At 49.7% G+C, this 25,423-nt stretch overlaps 2 protein-coding genes across 5 annotated transcripts in view; one reads left to right on the forward strand and one right to left on the reverse strand.

The window, feature by feature from the left end:
- Positions 1-1,099: 1,099 nt before the first annotated feature.
- On the forward strand, positions 1,100-7,307 carry LOC132910263 (homeobox protein SIX6-like). Its single transcript, XM_060965805.1, has 4 exons — positions 1,100-2,846; positions 3,147-3,608; positions 5,623-5,948; positions 6,025-7,307. The coding sequence occupies exons 1-4, from the start codon at positions 2,506-2,508 to the stop codon at positions 6,198-6,200; spliced, it is 1,305 nt and encodes a 434-aa protein (XP_060821788.1). The 5' UTR covers positions 1,100-2,505; the 3' UTR covers positions 6,201-7,307.
- A 1,395-nt stretch (positions 7,308-8,702) lies between these two features.
- The window catches only part of LOC132910876 (cysteine-rich motor neuron 1 protein-like), a 154,738-nt gene continuing 138,017 nt past the window's right edge, over positions 8,703-25,423 (reverse strand). For all 4 annotated transcript variants that reach the window (XM_060967004.1, XM_060967005.1, XM_060967006.1 and 1 more), the window contains 6 exons: positions 13,378-13,560; positions 13,109-13,288; positions 12,367-12,719; positions 11,944-12,306; positions 11,677-11,877; positions 8,703-11,585 (listed from right to left, as the gene is read on the reverse strand). In XM_060967004.1, coding sequence (XP_060822987.1) covers positions 11,334-11,585; positions 11,677-11,877; positions 11,944-12,306; positions 12,367-12,719; positions 13,109-13,288; positions 13,378-13,560 — 1,532 coding nt within the window. In that variant the 3' untranslated portion in view covers positions 8,703-11,333. The remainder of the gene's footprint in view (positions 11,586-11,676; positions 11,878-11,943; positions 12,307-12,366; positions 12,720-13,108; positions 13,289-13,377; positions 13,561-25,423) is intronic.

Here is a 25,423-nt window from a genome sequence, read left to right on the forward strand (position 1 = left end):
CCGACAAGAGGAAGAAAAGGAAAAGGACGAGGAAGGGGAAGCGCCGGGAATCGTTTTGATAAGAAAGCGCACCCCTGTCCTACGGGAACTGCGCCACGGGATACAAAGAGGGTACTCGGGGGATGAAGGCGAGGGAGGGAATAGGAAGACGAGGAAGAGGAAGCGGAAGAGGGGGGAGAGAGCGAGCGAGAGAGAGAGAGAGGGGGCGGGAAAATGGCGGCTCGGAGGTCATCCGACACCAAATCGAAGGAGACGCCATCGCAAAGCGCGGCACCGCCCCTCTATCATCGGTTCTTGCCTCTGCGAGTGTTATCGTTCCGTCTGACGCGCGCTTTCCAAATTCCACCGACTTTTCCTACGGACGACGCAACTCGCTGGATACGTCGAGATGTCTCGAGTCGAGTTTCGAAATTCTCTCATAACCGCGACTCGAGCTTCGATCCGTCGTCGGTCCGAACGATCGGTCGTTCCCGTCCAATAACCGGGTTTGAGCTACAAGCGACAAGCTACGCGCCAAGAAGCAAAACGCCAGGGAAAATTGTCGGAGTCTCGCGACGCGATCCGTTTCTCGGCGGTGAAGTCACAGCTTGGGGAGTGACGCGGTGGGCAATTAGTCGGAAAAGGCGGAGCGGATTCAAAGGATTGGCAAGGCGTGGCGGACAGGATCGAGATTTTCGTGGCCCGTTAAAAGACACGTTCGTTTGTCTCTGCCAGAACATCGGCTTTCATTGATCTACGTAACGCCGACGGTGGTCCGTCAAGCTCGATGCTATTTTCATCCGCTTCCTGCCGACGGACGAGACAAGGTCCTGGCAGACCGCGCGATTCTCTTACATGCGTGTATACGTGTGTACAGATAAATATACGTATACATTGCCGTTGCCGATCGAAAACGCGTTTCGTCGTTTACGAAGCAACCGGGTTGACGCGAAAGCGGCGAGACCGAGCGTAACGAAGACTCGAAACGATTTTTCCGTCGTGTAAATACATCGGCCGTGGGGTGGAGAGAAACCGGCGAAACACGCCGCTAGCGAACATCGCGTTGGCCGATAACAACTTTTCCGCGCGTAAAATCACGCGCGTTTGTCAGCCAAGAGAGAGAGAGAGAGAAAGAAGAAAGGAAGAAAGATCGGGAATAGAAGCGAGGCGGAAAGAGGAGGACGAGCGAGACGGGAGAATGGTTGCCGGTGTTGTGAAATTAATCGAACGCGAGACGCGATAGCACCACGTAGAATCACAACACGGTGTACGGTAACGTTGTCGCGTTCCGTTTCCGGTGTTTGTCGCTGGCCTTGCGCGGTCTCGGGCGACGCGCGGACTCGCTCGAGTCCCCGCTTCGTCGCAGCCTGCTCGCTCGTTCTCGACTTTCCAGCGGTTCGACTTGCCGAGACGGAAGCAAAGTCGCTGGGAATTTTTCTGGCAATGTCGGAACCTGACTGGGGACGCGGCAACGATCCGGACGATCGTTCCTCGAGTTGGTCGAAGACGTTCACAGGTGAGGAAACACCGGCGAGAAGAAGCCGGTCTCCGTGGACACCGAATGGGGTGGCTTTCGGTCGGGGGTAGAAGTATGCGCCGCCCCCGTGCTCCTCCAATGGGACGAGCTCGCGCGCTCCCCGGCGACCAATGGCGAGAACCAACCGCTTCGCACCGTGCCGTGCTGCGCTCCACTCCTCGCCGTACGAGCGCGCCACAAAAAAATGAAAAAGGAGGCCGACTGGAAGACGAAGAGAGGGAGAGAGAGAGAGAGAGAGAGAGAGAGAGAGAGAGACAGCAGCCACCGACAACCTCCTCCGCCAACTGCATCGGCATTGGCATCGGTGCGAAGCGATCGGCAGTGCCATTGGCACCGCTACGATAATCGTTCGAGTTGTCAGTAGCAGCAGAACCGCGTTAACGCGCTTCCACGCGGAACTTTAGCCGACAGTTTTTTACTCTTCCTCGTAGGATTTTCACTATCGCGGTACGGTCGTCCTCCGTCGACGTCGAATCTGTGAAGCAAGTGTGTTTCGAGCGGTGATAATCGGCGGATATCGGTGCGGTGTGAACTGTCTGAATCGTCCGCGGCCAGGATGTACGGGACACGCGACGATTGAGAAGCATCGTTTCTGGATTCGATGGAATTACGTCGCACCGGAGATACGAGTGACGCGCACCGGCAACAAGGATTTATGAATGAAGACACGAATGGCGGGGACGTGAATGAAGCGTGGTTTATCGAATAAACGTCGACCGTTCGAGCTGCGAATGCTTATTTTCGCGATAAGCTACGTCGGAACGTAGGTACGCACGGCACGAGTTGCAATCGCGTTTATTCTTCGATCGATAACGCGAGTCGACGATCGTGGTCGTCGCAGCTGGAACGTTCGAACGTCCGACGAACGCGGCGGCGGCGGCGGCGGCGGCGGTGGCGGCCGAAGGGAATTTTCTTGCGAAGACGCGACGCGACACGACGGTGAAACGAGCATCGAATGATCGGCGAGAAACGGAAAATCGACATCGAGAATGCCCGATAGCTCGGACCAACTATCGTCGCCGAACAGCGAGTGTAACAGCCAGATCGGTGGCATGCACCGAAACGCGTCCACCGGACAGTTTGACGACTCGTCGATGCCCGGGCTCGCGTTAACGCATCATTCGCATTCGCAAAATCTGACGACGGCGTCGAACGGTAGCCTGCAATACCCTCAAGAGTTGACCACTTGCAGTTCCGCGAATACGTCTACCAATATCGGAAACATCGGCGGACTTTCTCTGGGAATAACGGCCAGTAACTATACGCCGGATCAGATATCTTGTATGTGCAAGGCGTTATCGCAGAGACAGGATATCGAGAAGCTCACGAGGTAACCATCGTTCCTTGTTTCATATCTTTTACCTTCTTCTCTCTTCTCTTCTCTTCTCTTCTCTTCTCTTCTCGTCTCTTCTTGTTTATTTTCTTTGCCTTTGTCTTCTGTTTTACCGATTCGACTGGTTCTCGAACGATCGCGATCTCTTTATCGTCGAGAAATTCGCGTTTCAGCCGCGGCCATTTCATGATTTTTCATCGACGTCGTTCGCGGACTCGCGGTCGATTCGACGCGACGCGACCCGTCGGTCGAAGCGGATCGTATCTAAAAGGAAGACACGATGTGTTTGGATGACAGGCTCCTATGGTCTTTGCCGCCCGGCGAGTTGCTTCGTCGCGACGAGAACGTGTTGATAGCGAGAGCCACGGTGGCCTTTCATCGAGGCGCTTACCACGAGCTCTACTCGATCCTGGAGAGTCATCCGTTTTCACCCGATCGACATCCTGAGCTACAGCAGATGTGGTTCAAGTCGCATTACAGCGAGGCCGAGAAGATCCGCGGCAGACCGCTCGGCGCGGTCGACAAGTATCGGCTGCGCAAGAAGTATCCGTTGCCGAAGACGATCTGGGACGGCGAGGAGGTGGTGTATTGCTTCAAGGAGCGATCGAGGAACGCGTTGAAACAGTGCTACATGAGAACCAAGTACCCGCTTTCCGAGGAGAAGAAGAATCTGGCGAAGGAGACCGGCTTGACCTTGACTCAGGTGGCTAACTGGTTCAAGAATCGACGGCAGAGGGATCGCACGCCGCAAACGAGAACGTAAGTCCTCCTTCCTAGCGCGTTCTTTTCTCGCCTTGAAAATTCCTCGAGGACGACTCCCGACAGAGATGCGAAAGCGTCCTGCGAGCAAAACTTTCCTGCATGGAGGGCACGTGTGTCAACGGGGGGTCCTCGACTTTTCCATCGAGCAACAAGTGTTTCGACATGTGTATAGGGACGTGCGTTTTTCCTAGAGGGCCTGACCGCTTCCAAGACGGTAAATCATTCCCCGAACGAGACGCGTCTACGGAAATTATCGTGGTATGCGCGCGATATTAACGGTTCGTCGGCTTCCAGGCAAACATCCCGATCCACGATTCGTTCCCCATCGGTCGAACAAAACGCGTACCTCCGTGTCTCTTGTCTCCTTCGTTTGCTACATCGTTTGCGAATCAGCCACGTAAGGACCACGTCGAACCCGTCCTTTTACGCTTCGTTTCGACTTTCCGCTCGCTTCTCCTCTCGACGTAACTTTTTTTCTCAGAAGGTTTGTGGCAACGATCGGCCGCGATCGCTCGAATTTTGCCGCTACGTAGATCGCGCGCGTGCAAAATGGATAAGGGTAATAGGAGAGAAAGAGAGAGAGAGAGAAAGAGAGGAACGGTTGTTATGGCTACGACGACGTGGCTCGGTCACGGTCCGCTTTGGACCGTACGCTGACGCGACGTCGCACGCTCGCAAGTCCGCGATCGCTGGTTACGTTCGTCGTGCCACCGAGTTTCATCTTCTGCCTTCGAGTCTTTTCTTCGCGAAACTCGTGCAGAGGTTGGCCGAAAACGTGGTCGTTTTCGGTCGCGACAACGCTTCGGTCCGAGCCTCCTTCTCGTTCCGCCCCTAACGTCCCACTCCCTCGTCAAAACCTCTACGAAAAGGAAACGCGACGCCCTATTACCGTTTTATGACGCAGCTTCGGTTACGTCTCTCGTTTCACCATTGAGCTGTTCGCACTACCAATAGTTTACTACATAAAGGCCACGACCGGCCCTCTCCGATGCTATTTCCATCTATCTCGGCCGCGTTCCCTTCCGACAACCTTGTTTTTCCGTTTCCTCGCTTTCGTAGCGTTCTTCGGCCGTCTCACGGCGCTTCCTCGTTTCGATTCGCGCCCGGTTAGCGCGCGATTAATCGTCGCCACGAAGGGTGCGCCGCGGTCGTTCGTCGTAGATGCTCGAAGGAAATCGGCTCGAGTCCGCAGGCTGCTCGAGCGGCGCAACGGAGAAAAAGGAGAGACGCGTTTCGAAGTTCAGACCTTGGAGCACGACCATAAAAATGCGCGCAGTTCGTGGCAGGGCGACGAGGGAAGGTCGACGGCGGAGCGGTATAGAGACGAGAAGCGGCAGAAACCAGTGGTCAGGGGCGGAGCTGGTTGCACATGGACCACCGTGCGTGCACGTGCGTGTCGTCGACATTAACGTTAATACGAACGTTAACGCGAACACGTATACGCGATTTCTAGCGACTAGCCGTGCGGAGATGGACGACGGCAGTACGGCGACCGGGTGACGGGGAGAAACGTTCGCGCGTGCAAATGGCCGGGGAACAGCGTTTCTTACCATCGACCGCGGAACAATGCGTCGCGAGCAGCCTGCCTTTGCTCTCCTTTTCTTCTTTTCTCCTTTCGACCTTCTGCCGGCGTGCCGAGGAAATTCTCGGAACGAAGGAACGCGTGTGCACTCGCGTGTGTGCGTACGAGTCCCTAATCGTCAGGTCCCTCCTAGGCCAAGGGTCATAGGTTTTTTTCCGACCCGTAAGACAATGAGCGACCTCGCATATGTTTCTCGGTTCGAGCCTTTCCCTCGAATTTTCATCCTCCTCGAGATCCGTTCACGGGACGGACGCGGAGATTTATGACGGGTCAAGAGCAATTTCTCTTAACGACATTTTGTTTCTTCATCTAGACCGAGCCAACCAGTGCCGCGCGTGTCTTTCGCGTATTCCAAGTCGAACGATCGACTTTCGTTCGAGTATCACGTCGTCCGCTCAATTCTCCTCTATACCGTTTTCCTCGTTTCAGGGATATGCTGCCGTTAAATTGCCAGAATAACGCTGGCAACGTGATCGGCAGTTCGGTGAGCAACGGAGAAAGCATTCAATCGTTGCAAAACATCGATTCGAACGGCACGAATCTGGCGATGTCGCCGCTCTCGACGATGAGCATGTCGCCGGTCGCCGTGAACCCGTGCAGCCCGATGGGTATGAGCCCCATGGCTCCCCGTCATCCCAGATACGCAACACCGATGGTCTCGTCTTCCGTGCACACCACGCACCCTCACAGCGGCGGCCTCAGTCCCATGAACGACGTGAAAGCTCTGTGCTACGGACGTGGAATCTGCGAAACCGGTAAGCTCTCTTTTCCCATCGATTCTCTATCGTCGATCGTCCTTACTCGTATGCGATCGAAATACTCTGGTTTCAGGTAAGGACGCGGAACAGAGTTCGGTCTATTACTCGAGTCACTCGAGCATGCATCATCAGTATTACCAGCAAACGCATCATCAGATGATGTCCAGCGCTCATCATTATCAGCACCATCAACAGGGCATGCCGACCGGATACGAAATTACGCTTCCGCCCCCTCAGCACTCGACGTGACCAACCGACTACGAGACCGATCGAAACGACGCGACTCATCCTGGTCAAGCCGACGATTTGTTTGCTCGTGTCCACGCGTTTGCCTGACTCGGTGTCGCGCCTCTATGCCCGAGCAACGTTTGAAGGGAACCGCGCCACTAATCTTATCGACGCGCGGTCCAACCGCTTCGTTCCTAACGCGCATAACGTTCATTGTACATTTTTCCCATTCGCGGACGTTACTTTTTCCAAAAGCGTAGAAACGATTCAACGTTCGCGCGATGACAAACATCGATCGTGCGCGTGTTTTTCAGCCAATCAAGGCGCAACCTCTTGCGTAAAAGTTCTGGGAGGAGCCTTCCCTCGAAGGAGAACTGGTTTAACAGGCGCACCCTTCTCAAAGGTGTTCGCGATGGAGTCTCGTCAGCTGCTCCTCCCTCCTCTTTCTACGTACGAGTAAAACGACCGCGCAACCAGCGCATTTCACGAATGCAAATCGATATCGCGTCGCTGCGCGAATCGCTTCCTCGAGCGTACGTCTCTTCCTTTCGCACAGTCTCCTCGTAAATTCTTATCCGAACGCGTAACAGGTTTGCCAGAGTGAAACGCGCTGCGCGGCTCTTCAACGAAAGCGAGCCGCTTACGAACGAAACCTGCGCCGTTCTCGCAGCTACGATCCTTTCGTTTCTCGATTTTAATTCGAGCACGATCGACTCGTGCTGTTCCTCCGCTCCGAAATTTCGATTCTTTCGATACGAACAAGCGACTTCTGGTAGGTACTCGTTTAGGGTACGTGCGTGTGCGCGTGTGAAAGTTCGCCAATGTACATACGTATGTGTAGTACGTATGCATGTGTGTAAGTACGTGTGTACGCATGTATGTATATATAGATCGATCACAGTGTTGAATTTCTGGTGCGAAATATATTTTTGACCGTAGAATCGAGCGTACGAACGGGCGATTTGCCCTTCGATAACTCGACTCTCGTGTCCCGAAAGAAAAGAAACGATCTCTCGGCAAACGATGTATCGCTTTGACGGAAATGTATTGTACAACTACGAGCGCGAGAGCGTGAGATGCGTTAGATGTATAGTTAAGTAAATCATAAATCTGTGAATCACGTTTCGATTTTTGTTACACCAAATTTTCATATTCCTTGCCTCGTAACGTTCGCGTTTCTACACTTTAATCGCACGCGCGCGGTATTAACGCGTAAACGAGAAGATATAATCGATCGTTCTCTGATCGATCTATTCCTGATTCGAATCACGTACAAGATTAGTCGTTGAAATTTTAAAACGCACATTGCGAACGCGCATCGACGTTCAAATAGATATTTTCGGTGACATTATCGTCGGAAAACTAGATTATCGACCATGGGCAACGTGCCGTTAGCGTCCTCTTTTAACCCGTAACGGAACTTTTTCCTCGTTACCTTCCGTTCCTTTCGATTTACGATTTACGAGTTTCAATACCTTTCGAGACTGGCAACGAACGTACACGAAAATGCATTCGATCCAGCGATGAAATTGTTTTCAACGACGCGCATGTACATAGCTTATTTATATTTGCGAAACTAATCGAATGGTTGATGGAAAAGAAGGGCGGAAAAACTCGAATTTGGCAAAAGATCTTGTCTACGTTTCGTCGCCTTTTGGCGTGAAAACGATGTCAAATATATATGTTTAGATAACGTATCGATTACAATATACACGGTACAACATACGAAACGTGTTATTCGATTTATGCTTTGATCGGTATGAAAGACGTATCAAAACAAGAAAGATGCACGCGACTCGAAACTCTATCGCTTTGTAGTCGTAAGGCGATCGAACGAACAGTAAAGTGGAATAAATCGTCGGTTAATATCGAATAACGCGAAAACACGAGTGCAATAGGAGACGCCATCGATCGATTATGAAATCAACGAAACAACGATCGAGTGCATCTTGAGATAATCAAGGTAATTTTAACCTGTACGACGTAACGCGTCGTTTAAAAACTTACGATCTGCTCGATCTCACCCCGATGATGGAAGAGAAGCGAGCAAAGTGACGCTCGCTGGTCGTTCGGCTCGGTTAACGGTTGCGCGCCATTTACGAACTGGCTCGATAATGACGTACGCTTTCTTACCCGTGGTATCGCGGTCTGCCATCGACGCCATCTACAGAGAATTTCGAGTACTTTGGAAATAACCGACGCGTTTAAACGTTCCTCGTCTCTGCGATTCGAGTAAAAGTTTTTCTTTTTGGATTCGATCTTACAACCCTGTTTGTCTCGCGTTAACGATGGACAACGACAACCACTTTGGAAGAATCGTATCCACGGAAGACGAAGAGCTGGGCTTTCGACGTAAAAGGATCGTGTGCCATCGTATCGATCAGCGAATAGGTAATGTACGTGAAACGAATTATACCGAATGCTTTCTAATTATTCGACGAACGTAAAGTGGCGTTACGTCGAAGGTGCGTGGAACTCGGTGGTGAAGAAATAAATTACCTATCAGCTCGCGTACCTCTCGTATACAATATATCACATATCAACAATTTTATTTAGTCTCGTTTTATTTAACATACAAGAGCTATCTTTTAAACATGACGCACGATTTCAATATGCATACGAGTTTGCATATATTAAATAAAGTCTAGGTTACATTGATATGACATTTCGTTACGGTGAAACTGTACACAAAAAGGGCGCGCAAGCACGAGACTATTCGTTTCTCGGTGTCCTCCTCGGTTGGCTGCTTTTCACCGCGTCTCCACCGCTCCGTGCTGAATTTTACTATTTTCGCGAACGTTTCGCGACGATCGTACCGCGACGCACGCGGTCTCGCGCTTCTCCGCGTTAACAGAGAGGCGTTTCGTTCTCGATAGAAAATGTTGGGGCCAACGGTTGGAGAACGGCGAGGAGTGAACAGCGAACAGCGAGTTCAGGCAGAGATTTCCAAGACGGGACTAGATGAGATACTCTATTCTCGTTTAGAGGTTTTGGGAGCGGAACGCGCAGTAAGAACGCGGTGAAGAAGGAGAAACGACAGAGGCTCGCGCATCGCTGTCGCGCGTCACGGGAACATCGTACGAACCTGTCGTCGATACATATTGTCTCCAACGTACATTTACACGTACGAAATACAGTCTGCGATTAATCGACGATCGTTCTACATACGGTAGACACGTCGCGCGCGTCCAATACGCGTACACGCGGACAATTTTAGCATTACTAGACGGTAAACGGTTAGAGACGATGTACAATAAGACGCGAGTGTCGCATTGGAAAAATATATGTACGCGTTAAGTTTAGGAGAGAAGGAATGATAAGACGAGGTTCTAGGTGCGGGCACGCGCGTTTGCGTCCAAGCACAGAGAGATATGTTTAATATACGTTTGCACGACAAATCGGTTATTTCGCGCGTTACAACAACGATCGGCGTCGGCGCGCCACAAACCAGACGCAAAGGAAATTCTTTCGTATTTCCATTAGGCTACGCTATTCGAAGGCAATTTCCTTCGATCGCCACTTTTATCCTCTTTTTCTCTGTTTCTCTGTTTCTCTCTCGTTTACTTATACTACAGCTATACATGCATCCACGAGTAGGCGCTCGCAACCTTCCATCTCGCTTCCCCTCTCGCTTCCCCTCTCGCTCGCTTTTCTCTCCCGTTCCTTTCCGCAGTTTCCTTCTTTCACAGTAACTAAGTACATTACAGGCTATGTTATAGCTGCGTCGTTATCGCTGCTGCGCGAGATACACTTGCTGCGTGATATCGAGTCTGGAAACGAGCACGATACACTCGAACGATCTCGTAGAACGCGCGCATCGCTTGTTAATATTTAGCGAGTAACGCCGCCGGGATGGTAAGATTGTACAGGGCGAGTAGATTCTCGGATAGATATGTACAGGTGCGTGCCAAGTGAAAACGGAGCAGTGCATATTCGAAATTGCTCTGGATGAAAATCGAAAAAGGTGGCGGGGCAGGAGGGGCGGGGACGGAAGACGCTCGAGACTTCTTTTATCTTTCGTTAGAAAAAGATAAAAGAAAAAAGAAAATAAAATGAAACGGCTAGCACGCGGAATTTGGTCGCGCGGTTTCTTCGAAATAAGAACGTCGCGCTTAATCGGAGATAAAACACGCTCGATCCTCGCTCGAACGTAAGCGTTACGTTTCACAGAACCAAGCATAGACGTCTTCGTGTAGGAACAGTCTGTTTAAGCCGCAGGATTAAGCCTCCCAGCTTGCTGACTGTTCGTACGAATGGGGAAAGGATTATTATTCCCTCGTCTCGCGCGGTCGCTAGTCGATGACAAATTACAAGATTACGACGATTTCATCCGGAATGGTGCAAGAAGATGGCGTGCTATTCCGTGGTCGGAGATCTTGCGCGTCGACAGGATGCATCGTTAGAGACGAACGCAGCTCCAAGAACGAGGGACGTCGTTTAGAATCGTGGATCGACGACGACGTTCGTCTTCCTCCCTTGGCATCGATGGAACAAAACGCGTTCCACGTACGAACGCGAGAATGATGAATAAGACGGGAAGAGGAAAAGGCAGGAGAGTCGGTGGAAAAGAGAAAAGCGTTATACCAAAGGAAAATAGGGGCACGACGCGTGGGAATGGCATGGAAAGTGGCGAAAATACGATGCAAGTATCGGCAACGCGAAACACAACGATGGTCCAGAGATCGAGGAAACTAATACTACGACTAAGTTAGGATGATCTCTACTAAGTTTATCGTTAGCGTATTTACTTTTGTTTACCTCTTCGTGATAATCACGCTAGCTTTTATATCATAATTTACACATCGCAACACGACATCGCATCGAATTAGGGATGGGGTTGGTAAGGGGGGCGTCTGAGAAGCTACCGATAGCCGTGGCTCACGGCTTTCAGCTTCGGTAACAATGTTCCAATTGTCTTCCCTTACGATCGAAAAACCGTCCGCTACTTACAAATAATACTGAATCTACAATATGGTATTTTTAACCGGTCGAACGGCAGGTTTGGACTCGCTGGCGGCGGTCGCGGTTTCTTCGCCATATAATCTCTCGTTCGATCTTCGTTCTCTCGTTCGACGCTGCGCGAAGACGTAGCCGCGCTTAAACACCGCCTGTCCAACCGTGTCTCGTGTTTTGCCCGGTTCGTCAGACAGTCTTTTACAAAGGTACGATTTTCTCGTTTCGATGCACCGGCGTGTCGTACGCTGGCACGCATTTGTAGTACTGCGGAGGGTAGCTGGAGTAAGAGGCGTCGGATGGCGAAAGACGAGCTCGGAATCGGCCGCGAACGATGTGAACGATCAACAGCACACAGAGCAACGTCAATATCGCGATCAAAGTGATCGGTACCGTGCCCCAGCCTTTGCCTGCCGGATGATGTCCGCTGGTCGCACCGTTTCCTTTCGTCGGCTGAAAACAAACGACAAGTAGCGATCGATCGTCGAACTCGAGGAGAAGTTGGTCGGCAAGTTGGCGAATCGAACCAAGTCCGCGAGCTTACCGTAATTGGACAGACTGGACAACAAGTTCCCGGTTGCGGGGGCAACGGATCGTTGCAAGCTACCGAGCAAACAGTCTCTTTGCAGCTGAGCTTCCCTCCGGCCTCGCAGGTGCACGAGGTACACGAGTTTTGATGCCAAGTCGATCCTTCCGGATGCGTTCCGTTAAGATGGTCCATGCAGGAAGCACGACAGCGACACATCTACGGATCGATCGTATTGAGAATTCCACTCGGGGCAAAGAACAAACGGAAGGGACGTTTACTTACCGGACAGCCGCGTTTGTTCGTCTTGTAACCAAAGGCGCATCGTTTCCTGCATCCGAGCAGAGGCGGGCAACCCGGCGAGTCTGGTTCCCGGCATTTGCAGAACGTGCAGTCGTTTTCGTCCATCACCAATCCCCGTTCGCAGTGCAGGTCGCACTTTACTTCGGGACAAATCTTCTTCCCCTCGTCGTCCGTCGACACGGTGTCGGTGACAGGCTGCTCGAAGGTTTCCACGTTTTGGCAAGCGCACACGGGGCATCCATCTTCGTCCTTCGCGATCTCGCAGTTGACGTCGCAACGCGGCGGTTTCGGGCAAATCTTGCCGTCGTTGGCAGCCGGACGTTGCGTCATCGTCGCGTCGTCGTCCTGTAAATGGAATTCGATCGGACGTGGACGTCGCATGGCGTTTCACCGTTCGATACGTACCTTGGATTCGTCGCAACTGCACACCGGGCAATTATTTTCGTCCGTGGCGTAACCACGCTGGCACGTTAACTCGCATCCTTCCAACGATGTTCGACAGGGCAGTTGGGGTTCGTGAAACGTGGCGTTCGTAAGCGGCGGACAATGAGGGCAACACTCGCCAGGATCGGGAGGAATCGCGTTTTCGCAGGACTTGCACATCGGTTCTTGACAGGATACCCCGTCCTCTTGACAAACGCAGTTCACGCAGTCCGACTGTTGCCATCGTTCGCCCAACTTTCTCGCCTTGCCCTCGTAGATACAATACGCTGCCTTCTTCGTCGTCTCGGTCGCCACTTCTATCCGGTAGACGGACTCTGCGAGGCAAACGAAAACGTCGATGCACGTTACACGTGTCCGCGTACGCGATAACTCGGTCTTCGTCATCTATACGAAGGAGAATCGACACGGTCGCGATCGATAGGCTGACTCGAGGGAGAAACCGGTGGTCGAGAGATTCGACGTATCGACGAATAATCGCGTTTGGGGAGCAGGAAAACGAACGCGCGTTACGTTGCCAGCGGCGAATCGTGCCGGAGCTAACGTCCCGCGTGAATCGTAATCGGATACCGAAACGAACGCCATCGAGCTTCGAACGATCGGTCGCAGCAGCTCGACAACGCTCGGTTCACCAGGGTAATTCGTAAGAGTTCGACAGGTATCGACGGGTCCCGAGAAAAGAGCACGATTAAGAGGAAAAGATTACCTGCGGGTCTACACTCGTAGAGCGGGCAACAGCTTCCGGGCGTCTCGCGATCGAGGGCAGGCCTGACTTGAACGGGCCGATGTCCGGGTTGACATCTAGCCGGCGGGCAGGGCGCGCACTCGCATTTTCCATCCTCGGTGAGCACGCTGTTCTCCGGACACGGTTCTGATCCTCGAGGGTCTTTCGTACAAAACGGAACAACGCTTTGAGCGGAGTTTGTCCACGCGAACGGTTCACTGCGTCGTATCGCGTACAATTCGATCTCTTACCTGTGGGCACGCAATCGTAACGAGCGCAACAGCTACCTGGCGTTTCAGGGTCCGCTGGCTTCGCTTGTATCGGACGTTGACCCGCTTGGCATTCGACCGATGGACAGTCGATGGCTGCGCATTTGCACTCGCCGTTCTCTCCTCGGACGCTGTCCTCCGGGCAGTCGATGCCACGCGTGCCTCCTTCGAACAGAACCATCGGGAAAGTTAAATTTTTGACGACAGTAAGTTCACGCTGACTTTCGTTACCGAACGTCTCGATTCGAACGTCAGGAACGAACGAGGAAACGCGTTATATCGCACGACTGGCCGGTGATTTATGATCGTACGAAGCACTCGTGATCTTGCAGTTACTATGATGTAACGTGCACGTCGTCTCTCGATATTCGTCTACGCGACATCGTCTCGAGAGCATCCGAATCGGTTGCTTTCCTATTCGAACGCCGCACCACCGACTTTGGAAATCTCTCTTACTCGACCGACCTATACTCGAATACGCGTCTGTCGCTTAAACTCTTCGCACCGTCAAACATAAACTGCGATAAGAAAGGATCCAGGACAGGTTGCCTCGTTCTATAGGATGTGACGTCCTACGTCATCCCTTGATCATGCTTATAAAACCCTGATGCGAACGTCGAATATCACCTCGCTCCAAGTTTGAAGAATTATCAAGGACCTCTGCGTTCTTTATAAAATTACTCACGGACGAACCAACAACCAACTTACTGTCTTATCGCTTGTCAATTTTAATGCACCAACTCGTCCCTCCGAACCGCCAATAGTCTTCAGACCATCGATCTACTCGTCTCGCTTCGATGTGGTCGACACTGCTTGCTCGAACATATTCTCTTGCTAATCCCTACAGCGACAAAATTGACGTTTTTTTCGGAAAATGCAAATGGGTTTTAAAAAAACTCGCTCTACAGTGCCAACATTCGATAACGATGGCTAGCTTGCCTACGCTAAACCGGGCTCTGTCTTATTGTCTTCGTTCGCCCGATCGTTCTCTGTATCGTTACCTGCTCGTCTTTCTTTTTCCTTCTCTCTGTCTTTTTATCTCTTTTCTATATGCTACTTTGTACGCGATTACGTTCGTACGAAAAAGAGTATTCAAGCCGTTTAATACTAAATTAAATTAAATGAAAAAAGAAGAGAGAGGACCAACCTTGGAGGGTACGGGAGCGGCTATCGTTCGGCGAAGCCAGGATGAAAAATGCTTTGGTTTTTTACCGCCGCTTCGAACGAACGCGCCGTTTTTTTCCATCGATCGATTCGTTTACCGTAATCTCGGTTGCGCTGCAGAGAACGACGTTGCTTCCCGTTACTGAAATATTACTCCCCGAGGATAAGGCAGGATATGGCACATTCCCAAAGAAAAATTGGCCACGCAAACGGCGCCGACCCGGAGAAATCGTCGAAACCATACAGCCGCGTTTACCTGCTGGTCGCGAACAGGTTTCGATAAAAGAAGTCGAGATTGGCTAAATACGCTCGAACTTGGAACCGTTGCCAAGGCCGCACGATCCGACTCTTTCGTACGACCTCGATACGAAGATCAACGATAGCCAGAATTACGCGTGAAAATCGTTCCAACGTTCGCTGGCCATCGACCGACCGGCCTCTGTATGCCGAAGGGATAACGATATTTTTTCGCCACCAGAAAGCGAACCGTTGTTTTCGTTTGGATTCTCGGTCGGCTCTGTTTCGCAGTTGCACATTTCGATTTTTGATAACATCGCTCCGGTTGGCGGAAACGACGCGAAAGAAAAATAGCGTTGAGATTCGCCAGAGTGCCACGTGCCGGAAGGGACGTCGGTCCGAGATCGACGAGAAGCCAAACCATCTGCCCTCTTCCTCGACTGTGCGTCGTTCAGATCGACCGAATCTCTCCTCTCTCTTTTCTCTATTTTACAGACAAAAACAAACGTAAGGGAATTTGGTCTCTTTTGTGTAATCGTTGTTATTTATTCGCTGGCATCGGCGAGATAAATCCTTCGTTACAATAAACGTACAATTATATAAGCGTGTCGCAAAACACAGGTGCGCGTAGCAAACGAAAAAAAGGAAAGATTGATTCGTACGAGATTACGCGAGCGATTTCAGGATTTACATACGGTCACGCGAGCAGAGTGGCGAAAGGTAGTTACAGAGTCGGGGAAAAAGTGGAGTTCGTTGTAGAAATTGTTGCCGTTTGTGACTAGACTTTAAGGCATTTGGTTGGATCATGGCAGTTGGTCATAGAGCGCGCGATCGCTTTCTAACATAATCCGCGATCAACGAACGTAGACGATCGATCTACGGTATTTTTCTTTTCTCTCTACGAGGAATCCTTCGCACCGCGTCGCGTGGCTTTACCACGTCGTGCAAGTATGGCAAAAATCTCGACACATTCCGAAAAGAAGATCGACGTTTGGTTTTCGCTTTCCATCCAGCTCGTCGCTTCTCATCGTGTCAAGGTCGGCGATCGATGCTTGGTCGTGAGAACGCGCGCGCGATAAAACGCTGCGTCCTATCAGCGAGCATCGATGATAATTTCCGCTGGCCAGCTTCGTCCATCGGTCAACGTCAAAGTCGACGTTTTCCTCCAACGGAACAGGACCCGATACTCCTTTCGACTTTTTCGCAGCTTTTTCTCTTTCGTCGCCACGCGTAAGCGAGTAACCGAGGCTACTTTCGCGCGGTGTTTGTCCTCGTGCCAGGGTGTCCACGTCGAAGCTAACGACGTCGGCCATAAGCACACATCCGCGTTCGTCGAATTCTCAACGTCGAATTCTCTCATCGAGGCGAAAGCTTTTCGCACACGTTGGGAAAACTCGGTGCGACGCTCGCCTCTCGACCGAGTACGTCATCCTCGTGTACGCGAACCCTTCGGATATAAGCAAACATTTACGGCTACCCTCTCGCGGATAGTTTGACGTTCGATAAAGCAATTAAGCGGAAGGTACCGAGGCTCGAGCTCCGCCTCGCAACGGACATCACGTGCCGCGTTCGCCGACAAAATTTTAAACAGCGTTGGAGAAGACGAGCTTCGTGGAACCGTTCCGGTGTCTGGCCGAGAGTAATCGAGCTTCCGCTTAATTGGCTCAACGTTTCGACGACGGACAACGAAGTGAAACCGTACGTCGCATTTCGCGTCTTCTACGAGGATAAAAGAGAGTTGCTATCGTTCAGCGACGATGGAATCGGGCAAACCTCGTTTGCCGACTTTGCTTGCTTTTTCCCATTATCTTCGTGTTTCTCTCCTTCTCTCATTTCGCTTCGCCTCTCTTCTTCGCTCGCTTTTTCCCATCGCGCCTAGAGAACGAGAATTTCCGGAGAAATTTTAACGGAAGAGCGCGCGAACGTCGAGCGTATCGGCGACGACTCATCGGTCATCGCGAGACGCGCGACGATCAAACTTGGGTCGAGCTCTCGTTCCTTCCGCCCTGATCGAGCGTCGTGGAAGTCGTTGAACGCATTGCGTGTCATTCCTAAAGATGGATGATCGCGGCGAGAACGACCATTATCCATGGCACGACATTGTCTCGAGTAATATCGTTGATGGCGTAACGCGTTCTCGATGGCATCGCGCGTTCCTCGTCGTTCGAGAAAGAAACCTTGCAGCATTTTCAAGTCGCCTTCGTCGCGACTTATTGACTTTCTGTCAACGAGGTCGGGCCTCGCGTTTCTACGCCATTTAGCACACGTTACCGCTGTTCCTTCTACGGCGCTGGGTTTCATTAGACGTAGCTGCGGTCATTACGACAACCCTTGTACCTTAATCAGGATTTAGTACCCTTCTTTATACTCCCTCACCTTGTCTCGGTCATCTGGCAATCTCGTACGGCCAGGCAAAGAGGAATTAGTTTCAGACGACTTGGAATTCTTTTCTCAGGTTGCTTGCTTATAAATCCTGCTAGGATATTGATAAAGACTGGCCAACGAACGTTCGCGACCACCACCACGCCTCTAAATATAAATTCTATCCACTAGCAACCGGGCGATCGGTTACTCGGGCTACTTTTCTATTTAGAATCTTAAATGGATTTATCGACTGTCCACAGTTCCTTAGCCGTATCAATTTCCATAGACCGTGCTACTTTTCTCCGGACCGCTCTTCCTTATTCCATCCTCCGTGCTTCTCCAGATTTCGCCACACGGACACTATCGGCCGTGTGTGCGAGCTGGGCCACGCTTTATGCAATAGAATCAACTTCTCTTCCACCTCGACCAGCTGTCCGAGAAAGAAGATCTACGAAACAGAGCGGTTTTACTCGGTTCACTCCGCAGGAACACCACGAACGAAACGAGGACGAGAGCTCCGTTTTTCGGTGAATCGCCTGCTGAGTTCGTCCAAAGTGAGACGGAGTAATTCTGTCCCTGAAAGAAAGACGAAGATTCGCCCCTTAGCTAGCCCCAGCCAACAGCTAGCGTAGCTTATTATTATATCCACATGTTCGTCTTATTCTCTGGCGGCAAATGTATCGTCCCGACACTTATCTTCCTCTTATCGGATCGCACGTCCGCGTGGAGACGATTCTCTTTGCCATTTAATAAATAAATAAACTTCACGACGATTCTCCGTCGCCAGTGACATATCTAGACAACGTTTCCGTCGTGCAGAAATCGTCGGTGCCTTTTTCCTAACGTCGATTTCGCAGCCCGGCGGATTTTCCTCTCGACAAATCGGTTTTACGTGGCCGCTTAAATCATCGGGTGTGGCCAGAGCAGCAGGGGAAAGAGGAAGAAGATAGCAAACTGTCGGCTGTCAAAACGAAATTACTTAATTCCGGCTGCATCCTTCTGCTGTCGCTACGCTGCCACGACTCGCTCGTAAATTCACCGGTGATATCTTTTAACGAAAGAGACGGATCCGGAGATGGAGTCGAGAGGCTCTCGATATTCTTTCTCCTATGAATCATCGACTGGAAAAGCGCGTTACTTTGTTCGTCCGCGCCGCTTCACGACCCAGCCCCATCCACTCCAGGGGCAGAGCTGCGTTATCCGTTATTCGCTTTTTTCCTACATCGGCTAGTCGGACCGTACAGATATAAAGATGGAGTGCACGATTGATTTGAAAAACCGATATATAGGAAGAGAGAGAGAGAACGCTGTCCTTGTGCGATAACGCATAGACGTTCGTACAGCGAATATAGGCTTGGCAACTAAGCGATTGCGGATTTTGTCATTGGCTGGTAATTACAAAATCTGCAATCGCTTAGTCGCCAACCCAATACGTAGAATGCAACTCTGAACGCACACGTGCGACGCTTGTCAAATCGGGACGGCGTTGCTGCGTCGCTACAGGAACGCAGAAATAAAGTTCTTCCGTACCACGAAACAAGGATACGCGCGTGTGTGTTTCCTCGTTCTTGCAACGCGCTGCGGCGATTCGTCGCAAACAACCGCTCGTCTGCGTCGGGTTTAACGTCGATCAACGTGCTTGTCCGATTGGATGAGAATTTCATTTCGTACGTATCGCTATATTTGCAATTCGTTTACAGCGAACTTAGAGTTGGAAGACGAGTAGACGCGGCGAAATGGTAAAAGGGGGAGAAAAGTGGAAACGGCGAGTCAAAGCTACGAACGCACCTAGTTTCCAGCCACCGTGAGCTTCGTTTCCCTTCGCTTTGAAATCGCACGAAGCCCTCCATCCGCCATTAATTCCTTCCGGGTCTTTGTCTATTCCGCGGCAGATGCTCGGCGTTCCGCATTTTCCACGTCGCAGTCGTGGCCGCGACGCGTTCCACCGGCCAGTCATCTACTTTTTTCCCCTTTCTATCCTCCCTTCGTCCCTTTAGTTTCCCGCTATTTCTCCTCGTTGCTTTATTGCCTCGCGAAAATGCATCTTGGAAAAATATTTCGCGGCTTCTCGACGAAGTCGAAGAACGTTCGATTCCACGACCGCCATCGGTGAATTTTCGCGTTTCCAAGCGCGATCGACGAGTAATCGACGTTATGCAACGAAGCTCGACGCGAATACTAAAAACGTAGGAAAAAGCTTGGATAAATCCAATCTGGCAAATGCAGGGTAAACAGCCGAGCCAAAAAGCGGCCGACGAAAATGATATATCTTGCTGAAATCATTAGCCTAATTGAAATCGGATATGTGGATGAAACGAACGTAATGACCGAAAGAGACGAGCCGAGCCGGTTCGTTTTCAAACGGAGCGAAACTGCGCGAAATCAACGCGATTGATCGACGAAAAAAAAGAAGAATTCGCCCCGAAAAATCACCAGAGTGGTAGATTTTAATTGGCTTTTCCTTTCGCGGTGAAAAAAATACACTTGTGGCGAAAGAACATGAAACGAACTGTCCATTAACGGCATTCTATTCGCGAGTGGTTACAAGATCTTGTTCGATAGTTGGAATTCTTTTGCCGGGGACCGCGCTTCCTCTGATCACCGGCTTTTGTCTCTTTTCTTCTTTCTCTATTTTTCCTATTTTTTTCTTTTTTCATTTTTTTGGAAAAACAAAATTCACTCGTACGTCCGAACGCACGAACAGAGCGGAGGGCCAATGCGTACGCGCGCGTATACTCTGGCCTTTTCATCCGGGGCTTCGTTTCGCTTAATCCTTTTCATTTCGTTTGAAAGGACTCATCAAGCGTGAGAGATAAATCTGCTGCGCGCAGCGGCGCACGGAAAACCGTGACGCGAGCTTGGAGCCTCGGTAGATTCGAAAAATCTTGTTTCGCGTGTCGAGCCTGGGCTCGGTGTTTCTAGGCGCGTCGCCGATCCGTTCGAGCGCAAATCCTCGTCAAACGGACGACTTCTCGCGATCGACGAGGGAGAAAGCTTTGCGGCGCTTCCGCGTCAAACGCGTCGTCGACAGAGAAAACATCGCTACTCGCCGAGGATTTCGACGGAACGAGAATCGCTTCCGATATTTTCGTTGAAACGAAAGACGCGCGTTCGGCTCCTCTTTCGGCTCGTGACTAGAAAAATAAACGGAGGAGCAGCGTTTCTAAAACCTCTTTCCATCGAATCCTACGTCGTCGAAAGTTTTCTTTTCTTTTCCTCTCGCCCGCCGAAACGCGCCTTCCTGCGAGGAATCTTCGGTCCTCCATCAAATCGGATGATTTTTCCCTTCCAGCAGCGCGTTTCCTTGGAATCGCAAACGACGATCGCGGTTTGCTTGTTTAATTCGCGCGTACTTGCGAGCCAACGCGGCCGCAATTTCTTCTCGTTTCGTGGACCTCGTTACGCCGAAAAATGCGGTTGGGTGGCGCGCGACATTCACGCGCCACGGACTCTAAATAAGCTGGAACTTCTTCTCTGTACGGTGCTCGGTATCGCGGTCGGCGAGCCGAGCAAACGAGTCCGCGACGTATCGTTCGTTGGAAACATTCGCGAGCAGCTAGAAACGTAATTTCACTTGTAAACGAGGAAATGAACTGCAGCCGAAAACCCATTACCGAGGCGGTGTTATCGACTCACTTACTCGATAATATTGCGCGGTTGCTTCGACAGGGAAATGGCCGTTCGATCCGTCGGTAGTTTGGCGAAACCGAGATTCGAAGATTACACGGGGAAATAAAAGTTACGAGGACCGATAAGAGCACTTTGCTGACGCGAGTCATGCGCGTCAGCGCTACGAAACTCTATAGCGATGTCGCCAGGCAAAATTATTTACTTCGTTTATTTGTTTATTTATTCGGTCAACGAGCAGCAGCGTAGTCCTGTGTTGGAAAATAGGCAAACAGAGGGAAAGAATTGATCCGATAGGGCACAGATATAAAAGTATTAGCTAAAAGTATGCTGTGTTTCAAGAGTAGGTTTTAGAATTTTATTTTAAAATTCCTACTTCGTGTTATATTTTTTCCCCAATGACGCAATGACTTTCGCAACGATAACTAAAAGAATGATATAGTGAATTTTATCTTGTTTTTTATGTATTCAAAAACTGAAAATAATTTTGCACGAAGGCTACTTATACCAATACCAGTGAAAATGACTGGTACTTGTCAAAATGTTAAAGGATCCTGCGATCTGTTTATCGAAGCCCGATTAACCACTTTCCTCGTTTTGTACAACTTTCCACGCGTTTTTTAAATTTTTACCGCGTATCGTTCGATACGATGATATCGGTTATCAGGAAAATTTCGGATCGATCGCTAGATCGCTAGATGCTAACGATAGAAATAGCACAGCGATCAAAACGACTGGTTCTACAATTTCATAAATGTGTCACCCCTCGCTTAGGGATTAATAATTGCAAAAATCTACTACATAACATGGAATTCCTGAAAATTCCTTAAGAAAGTAATAAATTAATAAATATACAAATATTCTATTATTACGTATTTTTTAAAGACCAGTCATTTTCACTGCTTTTGGTAGAAATAGCTTAACTATCGGTAGTTCTAGTGTTAACGAGGAAGACTCTCCTCCGTTACGAAGATGCGACGTTGGGGAAAAGCACAAAAAGAAAGAGGGAGAAAGATATACACGGAGGTTCGTAAGTGGCGATGAATATAAAAACTGTCGTATACTTTCTAAGAAACGCGAGATCGATAAGGACGATAAGGACTGCTGAAGTAGATGGATATCGTGGCGTACAGCTGTACAGAGTTAACGAGGTGGGCGATTCGATTAATGCAGCTCAAATAGCCGTAGGTATTACGGCGCTGCTGCTGTTATTTCGAAACGAAAGAGATTCTCGCTGATGGCTATAGCCGAGAACGTTATCGAAAATCGCGATTAGCCGCGCGAAAAAGCGGCGTGGCGGAAGGGCAACGAACGAATTATACGAGATAGATCTAAGAACGACGGCGTCGGTGAAAGAGACTCCCGGAAGGTAGCGAGTTGCGTCGTCGACGTTTTGCACGCGGACCTTGATCCGTGCGGGCCGTCGAGTGGAAAGCATTGAAAAAGGGGAGATAAAAAAATTTGCAAAAGAAAGACGAGCGCAGAGAGGGAGGGAGGGAGGGAAAAAATGTAGAAAAATTGTCCAGACGAGGCTGAAACGAGCAACGTTCACCGACGTGTTCGTTTGGCATGAATAATGTAGTTTCTGGCACGAACGGGTAAAGCGAAGAACGAAAAAAGAGAGAGTAAGAGTGGGGAGTGCACGGTCGTTGCCGGTGCTCGACGAACTCTACGTGGTAGTAGCCGAGGTATAAAGGATGGAAGGGTGCGAGCGAGCGAGCGAGCCAAGAGGGAAGAAGCTTTGATCTTTTGTAACCGTCGAATTTACGTTGAAAAGTTAGTAAACGTCGTGACAAAGGCTCTCCAAGTTACCTTCTCGAGATCGGTGTTCGAGCCGCTTCGGTAAACGTCTTATTTCGCGCGTTCGCCGGCTAATCGAATCTCCTCGAAATAAGTATCGTTCGAGTCGGCCAACGAAGTTGCGATTAATCGGTGGAACGCGAATTACGACGTCGCGGAGACACGGCGAAAATTCCGGGACGTAAAAAGAAAAATGGCAAACCGGGCAACGACGCGCGTTGCTGCGATCTATGTAACGAGGAACCGGGCAAGCCGAGCGAAGGACCACGTTACGTGGAGAGCCGGTGTTTGCATTGCCGCGTCAGCTGGTCCGTTACCGCTGATAGCTACGCCGTAGACATCGTTATAATGGAACGCGTCAGGGTGCCTTTATGTCTTTCGCGATACCGAAAGCGTGGCTGTCCCTCTCTCCTCCCACGAACTCGCTTCGCCTGCAATTTCCCTCGAAGATCGAACCGCTTTTTTCAGAAACGCTTCCATATGTAATTGTACTTTTGACATCAACGTATCGTTTGCTTGCGAGAGATTGAAATTCGTTAAACGGCCTCCTTTTTTAATCCTCAATCCCTCGAACTATTACGGCGCACCGTAGTTAGACAACGCTCGGAGAAGGCGGCCGTCATCTGGTCGTCTAATCAACTAAAATCTAAACGACTCATTGAGAGGATGTAACACGGTTCCCTTAGGTTTGCGGCTTATAAGTCGGCTCGGCGTATCACTGCGATTACACAGGCTAATTATATCCTTGTTGAATCTGCGATCAACCAGAGTCCTGTAGAATCGTCGCGGTCTTGCTTTTGCTTTTTAAGAATCGTCAATGATGCTATTCGTTGTCCGCAACTTATCCAACTGTTAAATCTCGAGGTCGTTTAGATTCGCAAGGACTTTTTTTACGAATCGTAACCGGTAGGTTCGCAGCCTCTGAACCTCGCTAAGCACCGGCTTTAGATCTCCTTAGTATCGATATCTGTAACTTTGGAAATTCGCTTGAAAATATTTTACAACGCTTCAGCCAGTTTCCATGACCTAACCCCGTGAGAGATTTCTAAAACTAAATTCCGCGGTTAACTGGTCGATATAAATATTTATCGTCACACGTCCCTTGTCATATGTGCGTTCACGTTACCACTTAATTACGTATTTGCCATTATGGATGGGGATTTATCTCTTCTATTGTCATCTGAATAAAGATAAATAAATATATACTTTTTTACCGGCGCCACTCTGAACTTTGGAGTTACATTTTCGTCTAATCTTTCACCGAAGATGATCACATTGACAAAATGACCAGTACAGCGTTCAAAATACGTAGTCGGTTTTATCTACAGAGCATCTACTTTCAGATTATTTTAAGAGCGTAAACACATTAAGAATTCTATGCTGCACTCGTGTTCGTCCTCGCCCGAAGTATTGTTCCGTTATTTGGTCGCTCTATCGTCGAAATGTCTGCATCAGATTGGAAGATATTCAACGCAAGTTCTTGCGTCTGGCTGTCCGCCTTTCGAGTAGTCCTATGTTCTACGATGGCCGTAAATACTCAGTTACAACGTATCGGCTCCACCTAACGACGTCTTCCGTTTGACCTATTCTTTGCACATAATGTACCAAACGTCTTGATACAATGGATCGTGCCGAAAGTTTAGCGCATTCCGATCTTTGGATTTCTTCGTCTTCTATTAGACACCGTCCCCTTCTCTGCTAAAAATTCCAACGAACCTGCTACGGCCAATATAATTGTCTCAATAGGATTAAACCCTAGCTGTAGTTTCACCGTTCTCCAATAGTTCTCACATTGCACGTTACAATACCTTCTCCAGTTCATACCGCAGTCGCTAATCTACTTTACAGTCGATGCAACGTAAGACAATAACAAACGACAAACGTAAATTTGTCAATAACGAGATTAATTTCTTTTCTTTCTCTACTTTTATGCAGATTACTTTTTTCATTCTGTATCAATCGTCGTATATTACAGGGCGTGCGTAATCCGGAAATAAACAATTGAACGTATAACGCTCAATTATTTATACTTTAACATATTTCTGAGCTTAACGACGCGTTCCTGCTTCGCTTTTGTCTCGCTCGTTAACTTCGAAACACTCTGATCTTGCAATTCGTTTTTCCCTTTCAGTAATAGATATAACATAAGAACTAACAAGCACCAAAATCCACTAATTACTCAATTACCCGACACGAGTAGATCCGCAGGATAAAAAGACGTTAGTCTGTAGATTTAAACATTAGATTCAGCTAGAATGAAACATACGATCATCACTTATTATTCACGTTATAGTAACACGCTAGAATAATTTAATTATAATTCTCAATGAGAATTGATTGTAAACTACTTGCAAATAAGGAACAAATTTTCCCTACTATATCACAGGGCCAATATCCGCTAATAAATAATAACGATAATAAATAAACGAACGTTTGCTCGTCAAAAATGGCAGGTTCGTTGCGCTTTGTTCTTTGCGAGGAAAGAAAGTTCGACGGCTCGGTAAACCGGATCTCGAAATTGCCATTATTTCGCATTGTTCCATGGCTGGAGGTACGGCTGGACGCGGTACAATGCCGTGCGACGCTATTCGGTGTTAAATGAGCGCAACGCTCAAATTTTCAGCCGTCATGCATCCAACTGTTTGTTCGAGTAGCTCGACCACCGGCCGCCAACTTTCCAGAGTTTATCGAACGAGCGTACACGCGACAGCTCGTTGGGTCAACCGTTGCGCCGGCGATTGTTGCCAGCTTGAAATATTTGTCGGTGAATTTTATAGAAGAGCGGTGATGCGTCTCGACTGTTCCACCAAGTCACCGCGTAGCCGCGACCACGATC

This window comes from Bombus pascuorum, chromosome 9, assembly GCF_905332965.1.
Source record: "Bombus pascuorum chromosome 9, iyBomPasc1.1, whole genome shotgun sequence".
NCBI lineage: Eukaryota > Metazoa > Arthropoda > Insecta > Hymenoptera > Apidae > Bombus > Bombus pascuorum.

Bases quoted from the DNA above. Each gene is read 5' to 3' on its own strand.
- LOC132910263 (XM_060965805.1), top strand. From the start codon at position 2,506: ATGCCCGATAGCTCGGACCAACTATCGTCGCCGAACAGCGAGTGTAAC. The intron at 2,847-3,146 runs GTAACCATCGTT...TTTGGATGACAG, and splicing joins GATATCGAGAAGCTCACGAG to GCTCCTATGGTCTTTGCCGC. The intron at 5,949-6,024 runs GTAAGCTCTCTT...CTCTGGTTTCAG, and splicing joins ACGTGGAATCTGCGAAACCG to GTAAGGACGCGGAACAGAGT.